Source organism: Salvelinus namaycush, chromosome 32, assembly GCF_016432855.1.
Source record: "Salvelinus namaycush isolate Seneca chromosome 32, SaNama_1.0, whole genome shotgun sequence".
Lineage (NCBI taxonomy): Eukaryota > Metazoa > Chordata > Actinopteri > Salmoniformes > Salmonidae > Salvelinus > Salvelinus namaycush.
This window is the reverse complement of record NC_052338.1, coordinates 1,864,391-1,883,981: the sequence shown is the minus strand read 5'-3', so window position 1 is coordinate 1,883,981 and position 19,591 is coordinate 1,864,391. Positions and strand designations below refer to the sequence as shown.

The following is a 19,591-nucleotide window of genomic DNA, read 5'->3' as shown; positions in this document are numbered from 1 at the left end:
ATATTGCAGAAGTTATTTGCTGACTTTTGATCAAATGTTTATAACATCAAAACTACAGAATAATATTGAATTGGACTGTAGTAAACTCCCATCATATCAATATATTTGTTTATGTCCATTGGTATGTAAAAGTTGTATGTGCATTTGGGTCTGGGGTGATTGTGTGCCTTCCAGAAGGTGTGATGGAAAATTAGAAAGCTAGATAAGAATATCCTGATGGAAACTTGTTGCTTTTCCGCTGACGTCTGCGTCATCAAGGGGGGATGGAGACAATAAAAGAGGAGAAGAAAGATTGGAAAGACAAGACAAGGTTCTCCATACCTGCTGCAACCAGACCATACCTCATCAGGTGAGACAACATATGACTTGTTTTCCTTTAATACTGTTCTCTCTTTCTTCTCTCTGAATCTGATTTCACATGATTTTCTGTTTTTTTCATCATTTAGTTGCTGGCTTTATTTTAAAGTCTGCTTCAACAATGTATAAAAACATTGTAACAGCATTTATTGACAATTCATAAGCAGACCGGTTTCTTTCTCTTGTCATGTATTCGCAGTCAACTCCTTCATACAGACTCAATACAATGGAATCTGCCATCAATGTACTTGTCTCCCAGTTCAAGACCTTTGCTGGAAAGGATGGATCCTCAAACACCTTGAGCAAAGAGGAGTTCAGCAGCCTGGTGGCCTTTCAACTACCTACTTTTGTCAAGGTAAATCTTACTGAGTGCCAAATGGCACCCTATTTTCTATGTAGTACACTTCTTTAGACCGGAGCCTTATGGGCGCTGGCCAAAAGTAGTGCACTACATAGGGAATAGGGTACCATTTGGGACATAACCTTGGTCCTCTTCAGCACCCACTTCATACTTGGCATCCATTTCGCAATAAATTATCTAGAGCAGTGAGTGAGTGGCTGAATGACATGTGATATCAAGCATCATATACGTTAGTGATAGCAGGCCAAATCCTTTTCTGTACCACTTCTATTGCTCTCGGAATAGGATGCCATTTGGGACTCAAGTCACCGGTATTTGCTCTGGCATGCTCACCAGGTGTTATGGCATAAACCTCCTTCCATTTTATTCTGCAAAACAACACTTTGCAACCAACGTTTGTGGAACTCAGACTCAGTGCCATTTGTTCTATAGTACTGTACTATTATTTACCATTAGATGGCAGAGTAGCCTTAACCATGCAGCTCATTGTTAACCCAGTCTGGGCCTGAATGGGTCACTGTCCACTTTCTCCTCTCTGATTGCCTGCAGAACGCCAGCGATCCAGCCGTGATCGAACAGCTCATGGGCTCGTTGGACGAAAACAACGATGGGGAGCTGACATTTCTGGAGTTTTGGCAGCTGATTGGAAAACTTGCCAACAAGCAAGGGGGCTTTTAGCCAATAAAAAGACTTAATGGGAATCCGTTGGACTAAAGAGTGTGTAGCATTGTGCATTAGGCTACAGTCCAATGAAATGATCCTGTAGGTAGCTGTGTGGTAAACTTATGATCTGAATTGACATGCACAATTCTTTAGTTGATCATTTTCTAAAGCAGGTGACTTTGAATAAAAGGATCCATTGTCTTAACTCTCCTTCTGCATTCTGTCTTCTTTGGTTCACTGGCCTCAGTATATGACATCTATTACTCAGGTGGATGCCTAGAGGGGGGGAAATGGGCCTGTGTTAGAAATGCCGGGCTCAATCTCTGGTCCCAGTCTGGCTCTGTCCACCACCCTCTTGTGCATTCTCTCATTTAGTGTGGGTCTATTACGACCTTGATTTAATAGCATAATTGGATCGTAACCCTAGACTGCTCCCACAACTACACCAGGTACAGCAAAACTATTCCATACGGGTTTATAATGCCTATACAAAGCTGCCAAGTGTTACACAGTGATGTAAATGCAGTCTACATCCCTGCTGCTATTTACCATCTCTGTGTCTCCATTACCAGTATACGTTTTTCCTAGGTCAACAACAATACATTGGATACAGGAGAGCTGCTTGGTGTCTGTACAAATACTCCCTGTCCCTGTACTCTATTGTTTAATGAAGATGTTTGTTTAGTGAAAAGTCAAAAATAGTGCACTATATGGGGAATAGGGTGCCATTTGGGACACATTGACGGCTATTTTCTCTGGCATGCTCACCAGCTGTGTTATAGCATACACTTCCCTCCATTTTATTCTGCTAAGCGATGCTTCACAAGTTAGACATTTCCATTGCCATTTTGATACTGGGCAACTGTAGACTTTGTATCCTAATTAAACACAGCAAGGTGCCAGTGTGGGTGTGGCTGATGACAAATGACTGTGTCAACTCTGACAAACAATGACACACACTGATACAGCATGAAACTCCCTCAGGGCGGGTGTGTCTACATGCATTTGACTGGTGTGGTCCTGGAGTGGTCTGGATATGCTCCTGAGGCAGTTGCCACTCCCATGAGCCTGGGTGTATGAGGGGGGTAAAGATCACTACTGTCCAAACATACAGTAGCCTAATGGCTAAACTTGTGTTAATTTAATAAAATGCAGCTGGAAGTCAATTTTGGATATAAAGGGTTAAAAGCAACTCAACACTCTAACCTCAATGTCTCCTCTACACAGCATTCTATGAATTCGAAATATTGGCGTGGAACAATACAAATCACACATGACATAAACTAGCACCACATACCAAAGATAATAGAACAAAGAGGAATTAGGTTCCAAGGTTGTGATACACATTTCTACCCCTCATTAAAAAAAGTGTCTTATCTTTTCCACATTCCCCCTTTATTTCTCGCACTCTCCCAGGTACACGCCCTTTGCCTTGTCAGGAAAAAAAGTTTAAGAAAAAACTAAATCACGGAAGAGATTATGCAGCGCTAGTTTGGCAAGTTTCTTTTGTGGTCTCAAAGCAGCAGAGATAGACGGAAAACAAACACAAAGTTGGGCACATTTGATCTGTTCGCTTGTCCTGTAGGAAGTATATGGTGAGTTATATATTTTGTCCATACTTTATTGAAAAGTTTTTGCACTGTAAACTTGCTTAAATCATTACGCGTATGCCACGTTTTAGATTCACCCTTGCAGGAACTTTCTATACGCTTTCATCAAGGGACCGTGCCAACGAAGACGCTTTTGGAGACTCCAAGACTCGTTTTTTTACGTAGCAAGTAGCGGATAACGTTTGAATCCAAAGGGGAAAAAACGATTTAACTACATGTAAGTGCATTATTTATCATAAACGCATAGCTATTCTTGATCAGTCATAGCGTGTGCACACTCAACCAAAAAATACCTGAGATAAGTGTGCCTCTTTTGTAAACGGATCGATCAGCTGTTATCTAGCCTACCATGAGCCATATGAGCCTGTCTGGTTTGTACAACTGGCATAAAATGTATGGACTATCCTAAAGAACATATAACCTATGGGTAAACCTACACTGTAAAGGGGTTACCGTGATTTTGACAGTAGCTTACAGGCAGCTCGGTGGCAAGTACAATTCTGTTTTTCATATTACAGTACACCCCTATACATTTTATATTGATGTGGCATTATAACCAGATATGAGTTAATTGGTACAGCATTCTCACTCACTGGTGCAACAAATATAGCGTTTTACATGGCATGCCTCAAAATATGTTAATGAGATAGAAACAACAATATCATGCACCCACTAATGGTCAAAAGGTTTTTTTGCACTCCAAAAATATGGTACGGTAGTGTATTCTGTGGGGCGGAATTACAGTACCACAAGAAATACAGCAATTATTTCCCCCCCCCCACAACATTTTCGCACAATGCACCATAATTTACAATATGCTGCATTAAAATGTTTCAGAGTATTATACCTTTGATAATACAAAAAATTACTGTACCATTTACAGTTTTCCGTTACACTGTATGAGTAAGGGTGATAGACGCATTGCGCCTTGCTCCCGAGTGGCGCAGTGGTACTCGGCATTGCATCTCAGTGCTAGAGGAGTCCCATAGGGCGGCGCACAATTGGCCCAGCGTCGTTAGGGTTTGTCCAGGGTAGGCCGTCATTGTAAATAACAATTTGTTCTTAACTGACTTGCCTAGTTAAATAAAGGTTAAATATATAAAATAAGTTATTGTCATAGTCTACACACTACAACCTATTTCCTAAAAGATCTACAATGATGATAAATGTCCAAAAGTAAAACCTGTGTAAACAACCAGAGCTCAAGACACTCTTCAACTGGCTCAGCATTCTCATTCTTAGATTGGTGCACCATTGATGTTCAGCAGTATTTTAGTAGACCTATGTGATAAGTTAGAGAGGCACTGCAAGCCTGTTCGGAGCAGTATATAGCCACAACCTAACTTGTTCCTCTCTTAATATTTCATGCCACACGAGCGGTAGTATTGCCATTACTCAGAACACATACTGTATCACATTCACCCATTTGGAAACACAACACTCAATCTCCTTTGGGCTCTGGAGTGAAACGGGAAACCTCTGTCTATATTTAATTATTTGCTGAGTCGTTTTTTTGCCTTTTGCTTCAAATAATAGGGATTAGTTGGTGTGTGTCGGAACTGGGGCGGGGTCAGAGCTGTCCTTGTGACATTGGCTAAATAATAGAAGCTCTGTGTTCATTAATCAGATATAGGGAGTGATGCGTCTCGACACATGCTGTCTGGCGACCGTTTGGAGATGAGGTCGGCTGTCACTGACCCTGACTGTGAGAAGGCATAGCCAGGTTGCAGCCAGGCCAGGACACCAAGTAAATAATACATGTAAGAATAGAACAGAGATGGAAATGCAAGAGTCGTGACTGTACCAATGCTGTTTAACTCCTATGTGGATATATCAGCATGAATTTAAAATGGATTAAATTGATATATTTTTTTATCACTGGCGTATACACAATACCCCATAATGTGGAATTATTTTATTATTTATTTATTTTTATTAATAAAAAAATTAAAAGCTGAAATTACTTGATTCAAGAGAGGCAGGATTAGAAGGCCAGCATCCCGGACTCGCCTCTTCACTGTTGACATTGAGACTGGTGTTTTGCGGGTACTATTTAATGAAGCTGCCAGTTGAGGACTTGTGAGGCGTCTGTTTCTCAAACTATAGACACTAATGTACTTGTCCTCTTGCTCAGTTGTGCACCGGGGCCCCCCACTCCTTTCTATTCTGGTTAGAGACAGTTTGCGCTGTTCTGTGAAGGGAGTAGTACACAGCGTTGTACGAGATCTTCAGTTTCTTGGCAATGTCTCGCATGGAATAGCCTTCATTTCTCAGAACAAGACGAGTTTCAGAATAAAGTACTTTGTTTCTGGCCATTTTGAGCCTGTAATCGAGCCCACAAATGTTGATGCTCCAGATACTCAACTAGCCTAAAGAAGGCCAGTTTTATTGCTTCTTTAATCAGAACAACAGTTTTCAGCTGCGCTAACATAATTGCAAAAGGGTTTTCTAATGATCAATTACCCTTTTAAAATGATAAACTTGGATTAGCTAACACAACATGCCATTGGAACACAGGAGTGATGGTTGCTGATAATGGGCCTCTGTATGCCTATGTAGATATTCCATTCCATTTTTTTATTTTTTTTTATTCACCTTTATTTAACCAGGTAGGCTAGTTGAGAACAAGTTCTCATTTGCAACTGCGACCTGGCCAAGATAAAGCAAAGCAGTTCGACACATACAACAACACAGAGTTACACATGGAATAAACAAACATACAATCAATAATACAGTAGAAAAATATATATACAGCATGTGCAAATGAGGTAGGATAAGAGAGGTAAGGCAATAAATAGGCTATGGTGGCAAATTAATTACAATATAGCAATTAAACACTGGAATGGTAGGATGTGCAGAAGATGAATGTGAAGGTTGAGATACTGGGGTGCAAAGGAGCAAGATATATAAATACAGTATGGGGATGAGGTAGATTGGATGGGCTATTTACAGATGAGCTACGTACAGGTGCAGTGATCTGTGAGCTGCTCTGACAGCTGGTGCTTAAAGCTAGTGAGGGAGGTAAGAGTCTCCAGCTTCAGAGATTTTTGCAGTTCGTTCCAGTCATTGGCAGCAGAGAACTGGAAGGAGAGGCGGCCAAAGGAAGAATTGGCTTTGGGGGTGACCAGTGAGATATACCTGCTGGAGCGCGTGCTACGGGTGGGTGCTGCTATGGTGACCAGTGAGCTGAGATAAGGCGGGGCTTTACCTAGCAGCGACTTGTAGATGACCTGGAGCCAGTGGGTTTGGCGACGAGTATGAAGCGAGGGCCAGCCAACGAGATCATACAGGTCGCAGTGGTGGGTAGTGTATGGGGCTTTGGTGACAAAACGGATGGCACTGTGATAGACTGCATCCAATTTGTTGAGTAGAGTGTTGGAGGCTATTTTGTAAATGACATCGCCGAAGTCGAGGATCGGTAGGATGGTCAGTTTTACGAGGGTATGTTTGGCAGCATGAGTGAAGGATGCTTTGTTGCGAAATTGGAAGCCGATTCTAGATTTAATTTTGTATTAGAGATGTTTAATGTGAGTCTGGAAGGAGATTTTACAGTCTAAACAGAAACCTAGGTATTTGTAGTTGTCCACATATTCTAAGTCAGAACCGTCCAGAGTAGTGATGCGGGTAGCGATCGGTTGACAAGCATGCATTTAGTTTTACTTGCATTTAAGAGCAGTTGGAGGCCACGGAAGGAGAGTTGTATGGCATTGAAGCTCGTCTGGAGGTTAGTTAACACAGTGTCCAAAGAAGGGCCAGAAGTATACAGAATGGTGTCGTCTGCGTAGAGGTGGATCAAAGAATCACCAGCAGCGAGAGCGACATCATTGATGTATACAGAGGAAAGAGTCGGCCTGAGAATTGAACCCTGTGGCACCCCCATAGAGACTGACAGAGGTCCGGACAACAGGCCCTCCGATTTGACATACTGAACTCTATCGGAGAAGTAGTTGGTGAACCAAGCGAGGCAGTCATTTGAGAAACCAAGGCTGTCGAGTCTGCCAATAAGAATGTTGTGATTGACAGAGTCGAAAGCCTTGGCCAGGTCAATGAATACGGCTGCACAATAATGTCTCTTATCAATGGCGGTTATGATATCGTTTAGGACCTTGAGCGTGCCTGAGGTGCACCCATGACCAGCTCTGAAACCAGATTGCATAGCGGAGAAGGTACGGTGAGATTCGAAATGGTCGGTAATCTGTTTGTTAACTCTGCTTTCAAAGACCTTAATAAGTGAATAAGATAAGATATTTCAGGAAACTTCGAACATCGGATCGGTACATTTTTAACGTTGATGGTGCCAAACCACGGCCTTCAACTTTCCCATACCACTCATACACACGCATGTAGTTGTCCAGAAAACACAGTCCTTCATCGGATTTGCCCTCGGACATAATGCAGAGGAATTCCCGTACTCGGGACAGACTGGTGCGACTATTGTCAATGCGTTTAACCGAAGGGTTAATACCATTAGTAAAGGTTGCATAGTCATTAAAAATTACAGTACTCCAACCTTGAGGTCAATTCACATATGGTGGCCAGGGTACAGCTGGGGGCAGAGGGTGGTCTATAGCAAGCGGCAACGGTGAGAGACTTGTTTCTGGAAAGGTGAATTTTTAGAAGTAGAAGCTCGAATTGTTTTGGTACAGACCTGGATAATAAGACAGAAATCTGCAGGCTATCTCTGCAGTAGATTGCAACACCGCCCCCTTTGGCAGTTCTATCTTGGCGGAAAATGTTATAGTTAGGGAAGGAAATTTCAGGGTTTTTGGTTGTTTTCCTAAGCCAGGATTCAGACACGGCTAAGACATCCGGGTTGGCAGAATGTTCTAAAGCAGTGAATAAAGCGAACTTAGTGAGTAGGCTTCTAATGTTAACATGCATGAAACCAAGGCTTTTACAGTTACAGAAGTCAACAAATGAGAGCACCTGTGGAGTAGGAGTGGAGCTAGGCACTGCAGGTCCTGGATTAACCTCTACATCACCAGAGGAACAGATGAGAAGTAGGATAAGGGTATGTCTAAATGCTATAAGAACTGGCCGTCTAGCACGTTCGGAACAGAGAGTAAAGGGAGCAGGTTTCTTTGCACGATAGCATAGATTCAAGGCATAATGTACAGACAAAGGTATTGTAGGAAGAGAGTACATTGGAGGTAAATCTAGGCATTGAGTAATGATGAGAGAGATATAGTCTCTAGAGACGTTTATGTGGGAGGTGGAACAACATGGTTGGTTAAGGCATATTGAGCAGGGCTAGAGGCTCTACAGTGAAATAAGACAGTAATCACTAACCAGGACAGTAATGGACAAGGCATATTGATATTAGGGAGAGGCATGCGTAGCCAAGTGATCGTATGGGTCCAGTGAGTGGTTGGGCTGGCTGGGGACATGGCGATTCAGACAGTTAGCAGGCCGGGGCTAGCAGTTAGCAGGCCGGGGCTAGCAAGTTAGCAGGCCGGGGCTAGCAAGCTAGCATAAGGGCCTTAGAGGGACGTCGCGATGGGGGAAAGTCTGTTTTTGCCTCCTCGTGCGGTGACGTCGATAGACCAGTCGTGGAATTAGTAGGGTTCCAAGTAGCAGAGGGGTCCAAGTCCAATTGGCAAAATGGGTATAGTGGTCCAAGAAACTGGCCGATGGATCAGCTAACAGTCCAATATGCTATAGATAGCTAGCAGGCCGCGGTTAGCAGAATGGGCCTTCAGGGGACGTCGCGCCTGAGGGGCCTGTTGGGATCCTCGGGCAGATTATGTCGGTATTCCAGTCGTGAAGGATCGGCAGGGTTCCGTGCCCCGTACCGGCAGTAGAAGGGGTCCGGATATTGTAGCCGAGGAGTGGGCTTCAGGAGTAGCCCAGGAGCCCTAGCCGGGAGATGGGTCTAGCATGGGCTAGCTCCAGGCTAGTTGGTGCTTGCTCCGGGACGGAAACATTAGCCAGGAGTAGTCAACCCGGGTTGCGGTTAGCTAGCTGCCATGATCCAGATGAAAACGTTCAGAGTTTGGGGTAGGAATCCGGGGATATGGAGAGAAAAATAGGTCCGGTATGCTCTGGTTTGAAACGCGTTGTACGAACTGGCAAGAGCTTTCCGAGCTAAAGGTTAGCTGACTGATAGCTGGTAGCTAGTTAGCTAGCTAGCTTCAGTTGAGGTATTCCAGTTCGGAGGTAAATTTAAATACTTTTGGGAAAAAAACAGATCCACACCACATTGGGTGAGGCGGGTTGCAGGAGAGTATTTTGAAGTTGAGGTTTAGGAAAAATATTAAAAAGAATGCGAAGATTTAAAAAGATATATACATATGGGACGAGACAAGACAAAGACAAAGACGTCTGACTGCTATGCCATCTTGGAAATGCAAGATAATCAGCCGTTTCCAGCTACAATAGTCATTTACAACATTAACAATGTCTACACTGTATTTCTGATCACTTTGATGTTATTTTAATGGACAAAAAATGTGCTTTTCTTTCAAAAACAAGGACATTTATAAGTGACCCCGAACTCAAACTTTTGAACGGTAGTGTATGTGTGGTCAGCATGTTAGTAACACAACAAAATGGTTTAGCATTTTGCAATGTCCTTTTGGTGTGTTTTGCCCTGTAGTTGCTGTAGTTTGGAAGCCTTTGTTAAAGCCTCTAGAAGTACAAGTGATATAAAACACCACATATACAATAATATACTGTGTTTGTTAACACTTTACCCAGGAGCTAACCTGCTTGCACCAATCCCTTGTATTTACAGGTAAATACTATGAAATACAAACCCCTCCCCCCAATGAATTGTATTAATTAATTCATATTCTTATTGATTCCGATTATGATAGCAAATACTTTTTTACAGTATAATGCAGTGAATTTTACGTATCGTACTGTGTGTCATTACACTGGACTTGCTCTGATACTGTATTTATATTTCAGTAGGTGTACTGTAATATGAAATACAGCATTTTACTTGCCACCGAGCTGCCTGTAAGCTACTGTCAAATTCACAGCAACCCCTTTACAGTGTATGCTTTTTCTTGGCGGACGTGTGTGTGTAGTTTGTGTGCTACATTTAAATACTAAAGTTGACAAACGAGTGAGGTTGGTTCATTAAACGAGCAAACATCTCTCTCCACTGCTTTGGGGCAAGCTAGCGTGGCCTGTAAATTCTTATCCTGTTTAAGTGATCTCCTCTGACAGAAAGGAATGGAATTCCTGCATGGATATGTCACTCATTGGCATGCATTGTATCTTGTGCTCAGTGTGAGGGCCATCTTACACATACAGCTGTCTATTGTATAGGACACATCACGCGTATCTCATTCAATCAGTCCAACACTCACGGGTTATATTACATACATACTGGATTACTCACATATAAAGTCGCATACAGCACACACTAACACGCACACATACTAACATATTCACTATGTAAAATGTCTGTCCCTCAAAAAAATCATACTTTTTTTTTGGTCACATGAGAGTGCATAAGGGCTGAGGAGGCAACAGAGATAAAGCAAGACAGATAAAGAAAGAAAGAGAGAGAGACATATAAAGAAAGAGAGATAGAAAGGTAGAGAGGCAGGTGGCAGGTAATCCCTGAGGTAATCTGAAACCTTGGCCCAATAGTGGCTTCAGTAGATCAGATGACCTATCAAAGATCAGAACTTCCATTGCGCATCGCCGCTTGTCTTTCAGTCAGACTCTCTCACCCTCTTAGTTTATCGCACATCGCCTGTCCATTGCGTACCTACCCTATTCTACCAAGGAGTTCCAGACTCAACACCTGAAACGACAAGCCTTTGTGTATATCAAGGACATCCACCGTTTCTTTTTCCACTGCGGTGTCCTATCTTTATCTCCTTAAATTAGATTGTAGATTGTCATGGAAAGAATTTTGTCAAATGTGCATTGCCTGTGTCACTCGATCAATATCTCGCACCATCTCTGTTTTCTCTCTCTCTCGCTCTCTCATTCCTTCTTACCTGCTTCCTCTCCCCCCTTTCCCCCAATCACCCTGTTCATCCCTCTCTACCAAACCCTACCCCTCTATCTCGGGGCAGCGAGAGACAGCAGTCATGGAGTCAGCCATTCAGACGGTAGTGGGTGTCTTCCTGAAATCAGCCAAAGGGAAGGAGAGTTTGGGAGGGAATGACTTCCAGAAGCTGGTGAAGAGCCAGCTCCACAACATCATGATGGTCAGTCAGACAGCAGCCTCCACACTCACACTGGTTATAAACCAGCTATAAACACTACACCTTTTTGAACTCTTTGATTGAGCTACAGTGCATTTGGAAAGTATTCAGACCCTTTCTCTTTTTCCAAATGTTGTTCTGTTACAGCATTATTCTAAAGTGTATCAAATCGTTTTTTCCCCCTCATCAATCTACACACAATACCCAATAATGACAAACTGAAAACATTTTTTTTTAATTTTTTTGCAAATGTATTAAAAACAAATACCTTATTTACATATGTATTCAGACCCTTTGCTATGAGACTCGAAATTGAGCTCAGGTGCATCCTGTTTCCATTGATCATCCTTGAGATGTTTCTACAACTTGATCGGAGTCCACCTGTGGTAAATTCAATTGATTGGACATGATTTGGAGAGGCACACACCTGTCTATATAAGATCCCACAGTTGACGGTGTATGTCAGAGCACAAACCAAGCCATGAGGTCGAAGGAATTGTCCGTAGAACCTTGAGACAGGATTGTATCGAGGCACAGATCTGGGGAAGGGTACACAAAAATGTCTGCAGCATTGAAGGTCCTCAAGAACACAGTTAGCTTTCATCATTCTTAAATAGCACAAGTTTGGAAACACCAAGACTCTACTTAGAGCTGGCCAAATGGCCAAACTGAGCAATCAGGGGAGAAGGGCCTTGGTCAGGGAGGTGACCAAGAACCTAATGGTCACTCTGATAGAGCTCCAGAGTACCTCTGTGGAGATGGGAGAACCTTCCAGAAGGACAACCATCTCTGCAGCACTTCACCAAATCAGGGCTTCATGGTAGAGTGGCAAGACAGAAGCCACTCTTCAGTAAAAGGCACATGACAGCCTGCTTGGAGTTTGCCAAAAGTCACCTAAAGGACTCTCAGACCATGAGAAACAAGATTCACTGGTCTGATGAAACCAAGATTGAACTCTTTAGCCTGAATGCCAAGCGTCACGTCTGGAGGAAAGCATGGTGGTGGCAGCATCATGCTGTGGGAATGTTCTTCAGCGGCAGGGACTGGAGGACTAGTCAGGATTGAGGGAAAGATGAATGGAGCAAAGTACAGAGAGCTCCTTGATGAAAACCTGCTCCAGAGTGCTCAGGACCTCAGACTGGGGCAAAGGCTCACCTTCCAACAGGACAATGACCCTAAGCACACAAGACAACGCAGGAGTGGCTTCGGGACAAGTCTCTGAATATCCTTGAGTGGCCAGGCCAGAGCCCGGACTTGAACCCAATCGAACACCTCTGGAAATACCTAAAAATAGCTGTGCAGCAACGCTCCCCATCCAACCTGACAGAGCTTGAGAGGATCTGTAGAGAAGAATGGGAGAAACTCCCCAAATACAGGGGTGCCAAGCTTGTACCGTCAAACCTAAGAAGATTCAAGGCAGTAATCGCTGCCAAAGGTGCTTCAACAAAGTACCGAGTAAAGGGTCTGAATACTTATGTAAATGTAATATTTCAGTTTCTTATTTATACATTTTACAAATAAATCTAAAACCTGTTTTTGCTTTGTCATTATGGGGTATTGTGTGTAGATTGATGAGTAAAAACAAAACAATTTAAACCATTTTAGAATAAGGCTGTAATGTAACAAAATGTGGAAAAAGTCAAGGGGTCTGAATACTTTCCAAATGCACTGTATAGTTGTTAAGATTAAAATAACTTTTTTCATCAATTGTACTCAAGGTCCAACCAAAATGTAATTTCCGCTTTATCCCAACCCCTCCAAAAGACACACACAGAGTGGGGTTCGAAATGATTGACACCCTTGATAAAGATAAGTAATAATGACTGTATAAAATAAATAATTAAAATACTGAGCTGTATTGTATGCTTAAAAAAAGGGGAATTATATTGTTTTGTATTAATTCAATTACTCAGAGAAAGATATTTTGTTTTAATATTTTTGTATAACAAATCTCAAAAAGGTAGGGGTCCAAATAATTGACACCCCTAAAGGTTCTTAGAAATGAAGTAGTCAAAAGTTTAGTATTTGGTTACACATTCCTAGCATGCAATGACTACATCAAGTTTGCGACTTGTTGAATGCATGCATTTGCAGTTAGTTTTGGTTGTGTTTCAGATTATTTGTGTCCAATAGAAATGAATTATAAATAATGTATTGTGTCATTTTGGAGTCACGTTTAATTATAAATAAGAACAGAATACGTTTCTAAACACTTCTACATTAATGTGGATGCTACCATGATTACGGATAATCCTGAATGAATGGTGAGTAATGATACGTGAGAAAGTTACAGAGGGTGAAAGATCATACCCCAAAGAAATGCTAACCCCTCACCATTAAAAAATAAGAGGGAAGGTTAGCATGGTTAGGGGTGACAATAATTTTGACCCCTACCTTTTTGAGAGAAAAAAGTAGTAATTGTTAACAAAATCTCTTTCTCTGAGCAATTTAATTAGTATAAAATAATTTAAATTCCCTTTTTTTTTAAGCATTCGATATAGCTCAATATTTGAATTAGTTCTTTTATATATTATTGCTCATATTTATCAAAGGTGTCAATACATTTGGATGCCACTGTACATCTACAGGTTGGAGAAGGGAGCTGTCATACTGGGTGACCTGTTGCAGTTGTTGTGGGAGGTTAAGTACCCTGCTCAAGGGCACAACAGCAGGCAACGGTGTCTAGGATTTAATACCAGCAACCCTCCGGTTGCCAGCTCACTTCCCACCAGATTTTTCCCGTCAGACCTGGGATACAAACTGGCAACCCTCCGGTTGCTGGCTTATTTCTCTAACTGCTAGGCTGCCTGCTGCACTAGTAAGATATGTATGGTATGTATGGAATAGGAAACACTACAGACCAACATATAAAATAGGGTGTGTTGCACCAACATGGATTAACACTTAAACTTGGTTAAATCAAGGTCTATCTATTAATCAGGCTGCACAAAACAGTACTGTATTTTGTGATGTAAGGGGTCAGTTACTACAGAGGTCACCTCTGCTGGCGTCACCTTTGCGTCACGTCTGCCCGTCTCTGTATCTACTCTGTACCCAGGACACGGACAGCTCCGAGGCGGTGAAGAAAATGCAACAGGGCCTGGACGCTAACCAGGACGGTAAAGTCAACTTCGAGGAGTACATGAAGCTGGTGGGCTACCTAGCAACCTCCCTGAGCGTGCAATGCACCGCTGCCGTGGCGACGCCAGCTGAGAGTGCGGCCGCCACAACAGAGACCAAGAATGCACCGGCACCAGCAGCAACAGAGGTAAAGGAAGAGAAGGCAGAAGCCGAGGCACAGCCAGAGGAGGCACAGGCTGAGACAGCCACAGCTGTAGAGCCACCAGCAGAGGCAGCCGTAGAGGCAGAAAAGGTGGAAGAAGCGAAAAAGGTGGAGGAGCCAGCACCAGCAGCAACCGAGGAGGAGAAGACAAAGGAGGCCTCATAGGAGTTTACCACCGGTCCAGTCCAGATATTACAATACACACCAACACCAAACTGATAGACACCTCACTACCCTAATACAAACAGGAGTGCTAATACCATAATAATAATAATAATACCATACAGTACAGTATATGTTGCAACACCACAATAGCACATTCATTTTCATTCACACATACATAAACCCAGTATTTGGTACTAAAATAAACTACACTACAATTACTTACTTTGCAGCAGTACATGCCATTTATATGTTGATATACTTCCCACTATATAGCACACTATACTTTATTATATGTATATATAATTCATTCTGCCATTCATTGATGTGAAATTTTGACACCCTCTGAAATTGACACATTTCCACACCTGTAGAGCTGATGAATCTTTATATACACTGACACACATGCAATACGAAATGTTTTTATATTTGCATTCCTTCTTTCTCCCTTTGCCCATCTACAATGACGCAATGCAACACTATACTACAGTATATTCCACAATGTACAGTCAAGTCAGGCCATCTCAAGTTGTTCTTCTGAGAAGCTTGTTTGGCTTAATGGCTTTGCATGATGCAAGCAAGCACTGATGCATGGTTACATGACATTTGCTACACATCAAATTCTCAAGTGTTAAATTAACACTGACAGTGTTAAATCAACACAGATAGCGTTAAATTTAACACAGGTCCAGTGTCTAGACAGATCCACACTTTTCAGTGTTAAATTAACACACTGCTCAGTGTAAAGCCTTATTTGCATATTTCCCAGAGGGCCTTGCCTTTCGAGTGAAGTTTAGAGTTACCACCCATGACTGTATTTGTTAGTGACAGAGACATGGCTGTTGCATTCATCCATTTTCAGCCCTGTGGCCTCCACCAAGTGAGATCCTAAGTGAATACATTATCATACAGTTTTTATTATGCAACACAATATATCACATATTTCTAAAGGCCTTTTACCATTAAACAGTGACCTGAAACTCATGGTTTACAGGCCACATCAGGCCTGCAAGTCACAGTATGCTGGCTTGCAAAGCGATCTGTAATTTCTATAGGAATCCAGCCAGAGTGGGGATATTAAACATTTAGAATTTTTATTGACCCTCATCCTGCATTCAGAACAACTGCTGGGTTGAGAAGATTAAGATATAAGACCACCTTAACCATCTTAACTGGAACAACCATTTCAGTAATGGTGCGGAAGTCCAAGTACCAGATTGGATTAGTTTAGAAAAATGTATGTTAGTTATATTTGAGAAGAATAAGATTAATGAATTAATCAATGTACATGCAAAAACATAGATATTGAAACAATTCTAAAAAATCTGCCTGCAGTAGAGCATGCTGGGAAATATGATAATGATGGGCATGGTTTTGGTTTAACACTGATTATTAACACCAACACTGGGATTCTTTTACACCAATGAGTGTTAATTTAACAATTACAGAGTGAATTTAACACATGCCTTAACATTAGAAATGTTACATTGACCAATGTGCTTTGCAAGATTGTCTAAGTGCTCTGCTCTCTCTGTCATTGAAATGAAGCTCTGACATGGCATGACATGACAATAAACAAATTGTGTTGCTAGGGTTCTTAGTTCAGACTAGTCTCTCTCTGTCGCTCTGTCTTTGCTTCGTCTATCTCATTTCCTGAAAAATCCAGGCAGGGCAGCATCTGGAGTTTATGGACTCCTCTCCACTACTAGCTAGCCAATAGCCATGGATTTGGAGCTGGAAGATCAGGTGTGGTGTGTCCTAATAATGGCCTTCTAGTAAATAATTGAGGGCCCAGGATGGAATCAACACCAGAACCCTTGCTAGGATCCTTGCAGCCCAAAATAGCCCTTAAGCAGCAGGCCACTGACCCGGGGAGGCCACTAGAGGCCCTTGATATGGGTCGCGAGCCGTTTCCATGCAACCCAATCCACCAGGACCAGAACCAAGAGGAAAGGAAAATGAAACAGACACCCAAACTTGAAGAAAATGGGCTCTTATAGCCTGTTGGAAGCGTTACACCTGATGTGAAAACTCACAACAGAAACTTGACCCTTGTATAGGTATTGTGTTTGTATTGTTTCTACACTCTTAGAAAAAAAGTTGCTATCTAGAACCAAAAAGCATTCTTCCGCTGTCCCTACAGAAGAACCCTTTGAAGAACTATTTTTGGGTTCCATGTAGAACCCTTTCCACAGAGGGCCAAACGGGTTCTATCTAGAACCTAAACGGATTATCCTATGGGGACAGCAGAAGAACTCTATTGGAACCCGTTGTTTTCCTCATGGTTCCGCAACCATCAGGTTTGCTGGGTTTCCTGGTCACACCCCTGTTCTCTGTGTTGAGAGACCCTGTTTGACCTGAACTTACATCCTAGTGCTTAAAACCATTGACTTAGCCATGGCTTAAAACCATTACCTTAACCATAGTGGGCACACCCTTGGACAAAACCAACACAAGAGTTACTTGATTACTGATAGCTATCTGTGACTCATCTGAATTTCCTGAGATCCAACGAATTTGCCAGACTTCAAATACTATTTTAAATCTTTTAAATGCTGTGCGTGTTTGCTTTAGCCTGCCCAGAGTGCCAGATGGGCGGGGTTTGACGTTTTTGGACTATTCTATTGGTCCATTACACCAGGCAACCTTGGCAAATTATTTCAAAAAGTATTTTAACCCAGGTCCGTAAACTGATTTAACCCTTAAACCAGTAGTGTTACAGAGAGTACTGTTCAAAGTCTTGGCCTTAAAAACATGAAATATACTGAGCTATCAGACATCTGAAAACTATGTAGTGGGATTGTTATCAGCATGTGACTATTTTTTACTATCTAATATTATGTTCATATTATTACCTTTTATTGATAAAACAGCTACTATTATATGATATTATAACTATTATTACTCCAGCCATTCTAATGGCTTGCATTGTATATTATACTCTATTCGCAAGTATAGTACCAGTCAAAAGTTTGGACACACCTACTCATTCAAGGGTTTTTCTTAATTTTACTATTTTCTACATTGTAGAATAATAGTGAAGAAATCAAAACTATGAAATAACACATATGGATTCATGTAGTAAACAAAAAAGTGTTAAACAAATCCCCCAAAAAATCATATTTGACATTCTTCAAAGTAGCCACCCTTTGCCGTGACAGCTATGCACACTCTTGGCATTCTCTCAACCAGCTTCATGAGGTAGTCACCTGGAATGCATTTCAATTAACAGGTGTGCCTTGTTAAAAGTTAATTTGTGGAATTTATTTCCTTAATGTGTTTGAGACAATCAGTTTTGTTGTGACAAGGTAGGCCCTATTTTTGAAGTTTCTTCAAGTGCAGTCACAAAAACCAGGTGTGTGATGGTGTGGGGGTGCTTTGTTGGTGACGCTGTCAGTGATTTATTTAGAATTCAAGTCACACTTAACCACCATGGCTACCACAGCATTCTGCAGCGATACGCTATCCCATCTGGTTTGCAATTAGTGGGACTCTCATTTGTTTTTTTAACAGGATAATGACCCAACACACCTCCAGGCTGTGTAAGGGCTATTTGACCAAGAAGAAGAGTGATGGAGTGCTGCATCAGATGACCTGGCCTCCACAAATCATCTGACCTCAACCCAATTGAGACGGTTTGGGATGAGTTGGACAGAGTGAAGGAAAAATAGCCAACAAGTGCTCAGCATATGTGGGAACTCTTTCAAGACTGTTGGAAAAGCATTCTAGGTAAAGGGTGGCTACTTTGAAGAATCTAAAATCAAATATATTTAGATTTGTTCAACACTTTTTTTGGTTACTGCATGATTGCATATGTATTATTTCATATTTTTGATGTCTTCACTATTATTCTACAATGTAGAAAATAGTAATAAAAAAAGAAAACCATTGAATGAGTAGGTATGTCCTGAATTGGACCACTAACAGGTTTTGTAAGCCTTAAAATTACTCTCCAGTGAAATCTCACTTTTCAAAGCTCATATTCTGTTAACCCATACCCAAATAATGTTGTTGACTCGTCCTATACTCATTTTGTTGCCAAAGCATAAATTAGTATTAGAGGCCAAAACATACATTTCCTAATTTAACGTGATGTCAAGTTGGCTTAATTTTTGCTGCCTGACTAAACTAACCAGAAGGGAGTGCTAGAAAGCTGGCCTTTTTTACAATACATTTTATGAAAATGTTTAATGACCGGTTAATACGCCTACACCATTCAAACACAGAAAACCTGCTTTTTAACTTTTTTACCATTTCTTGGAAGGAAAACTTTCATTCATATTGTAATTATTTATAGGTCATATTTAACAGAAATCTGGAAACCCTGTACAGTTACTTTAATGGAACGCAGGGGTTGTACTGTACAGCCCAAAACTCAGGTTATTTACACCCTAGTAAATATTTGTCGGATAGATACAGACAATTTGTTAATTGTAGTTTAATGTTTTTTAAATTGTTCCTTCATTAATAATGCAATCATGGGAAAAATCTTATGTTGCATCACGCATGAAACCACATTGCACCAACGACCGAGACATGGAGATATACAGTATAAATACTTTTTTATTATGACAGGTTGAGCTTCAAACCCTTCGGTGAAATACAGAGGATGTCGACAAAATGTTGCACCTTGACACTTGTAAAAAGTCTTCCCTTTACTTATCCAAGCATTTTACTACACTCTCGCTCTTCTCTTACTATGCTACATTGCTTGCATGATTCATTTAAACTAAGGAAAGCAAAGGCTCATCTGGCATTCTTTACTCATCCGAGCATGCTTTTTTTTCAAGAGCATATTTTGTACTGTAATATTATTTGCTGAGGAAACCAATGTATTTTACAGTAATGCACAACGACATTACTTTACAGTTGTCCTATCTCGATTATGTGAAAAACCATGCCACTCACTAGCAGTTAGCATCATGCTAACATCTCCTGCTAATGCTACAGAATGTACATAGGCCTCATCCACTAGCACAGTGTACTG

At 41.5% G+C, this 19,591-nt stretch overlaps 1 protein-coding gene across 1 annotated transcript; it reads left to right on the top strand.

Moving 5' to 3' along the window:
* Positions 1-583: 583 nt before the first annotated feature.
* Positions 584-1,396, top strand: LOC120026920 (protein S100-A11-like). The gene is made up of 2 exons (XM_038971671.1): positions 584-712; positions 1,268-1,396. Exons 1-2 carry the CDS (start codon positions 584-586, stop codon positions 1,394-1,396), a joined length of 258 nt encoding a protein of 85 aa, XP_038827599.1.
* The last annotated feature ends 18,195 nt before the right edge of the window (positions 1,397-19,591 follow it).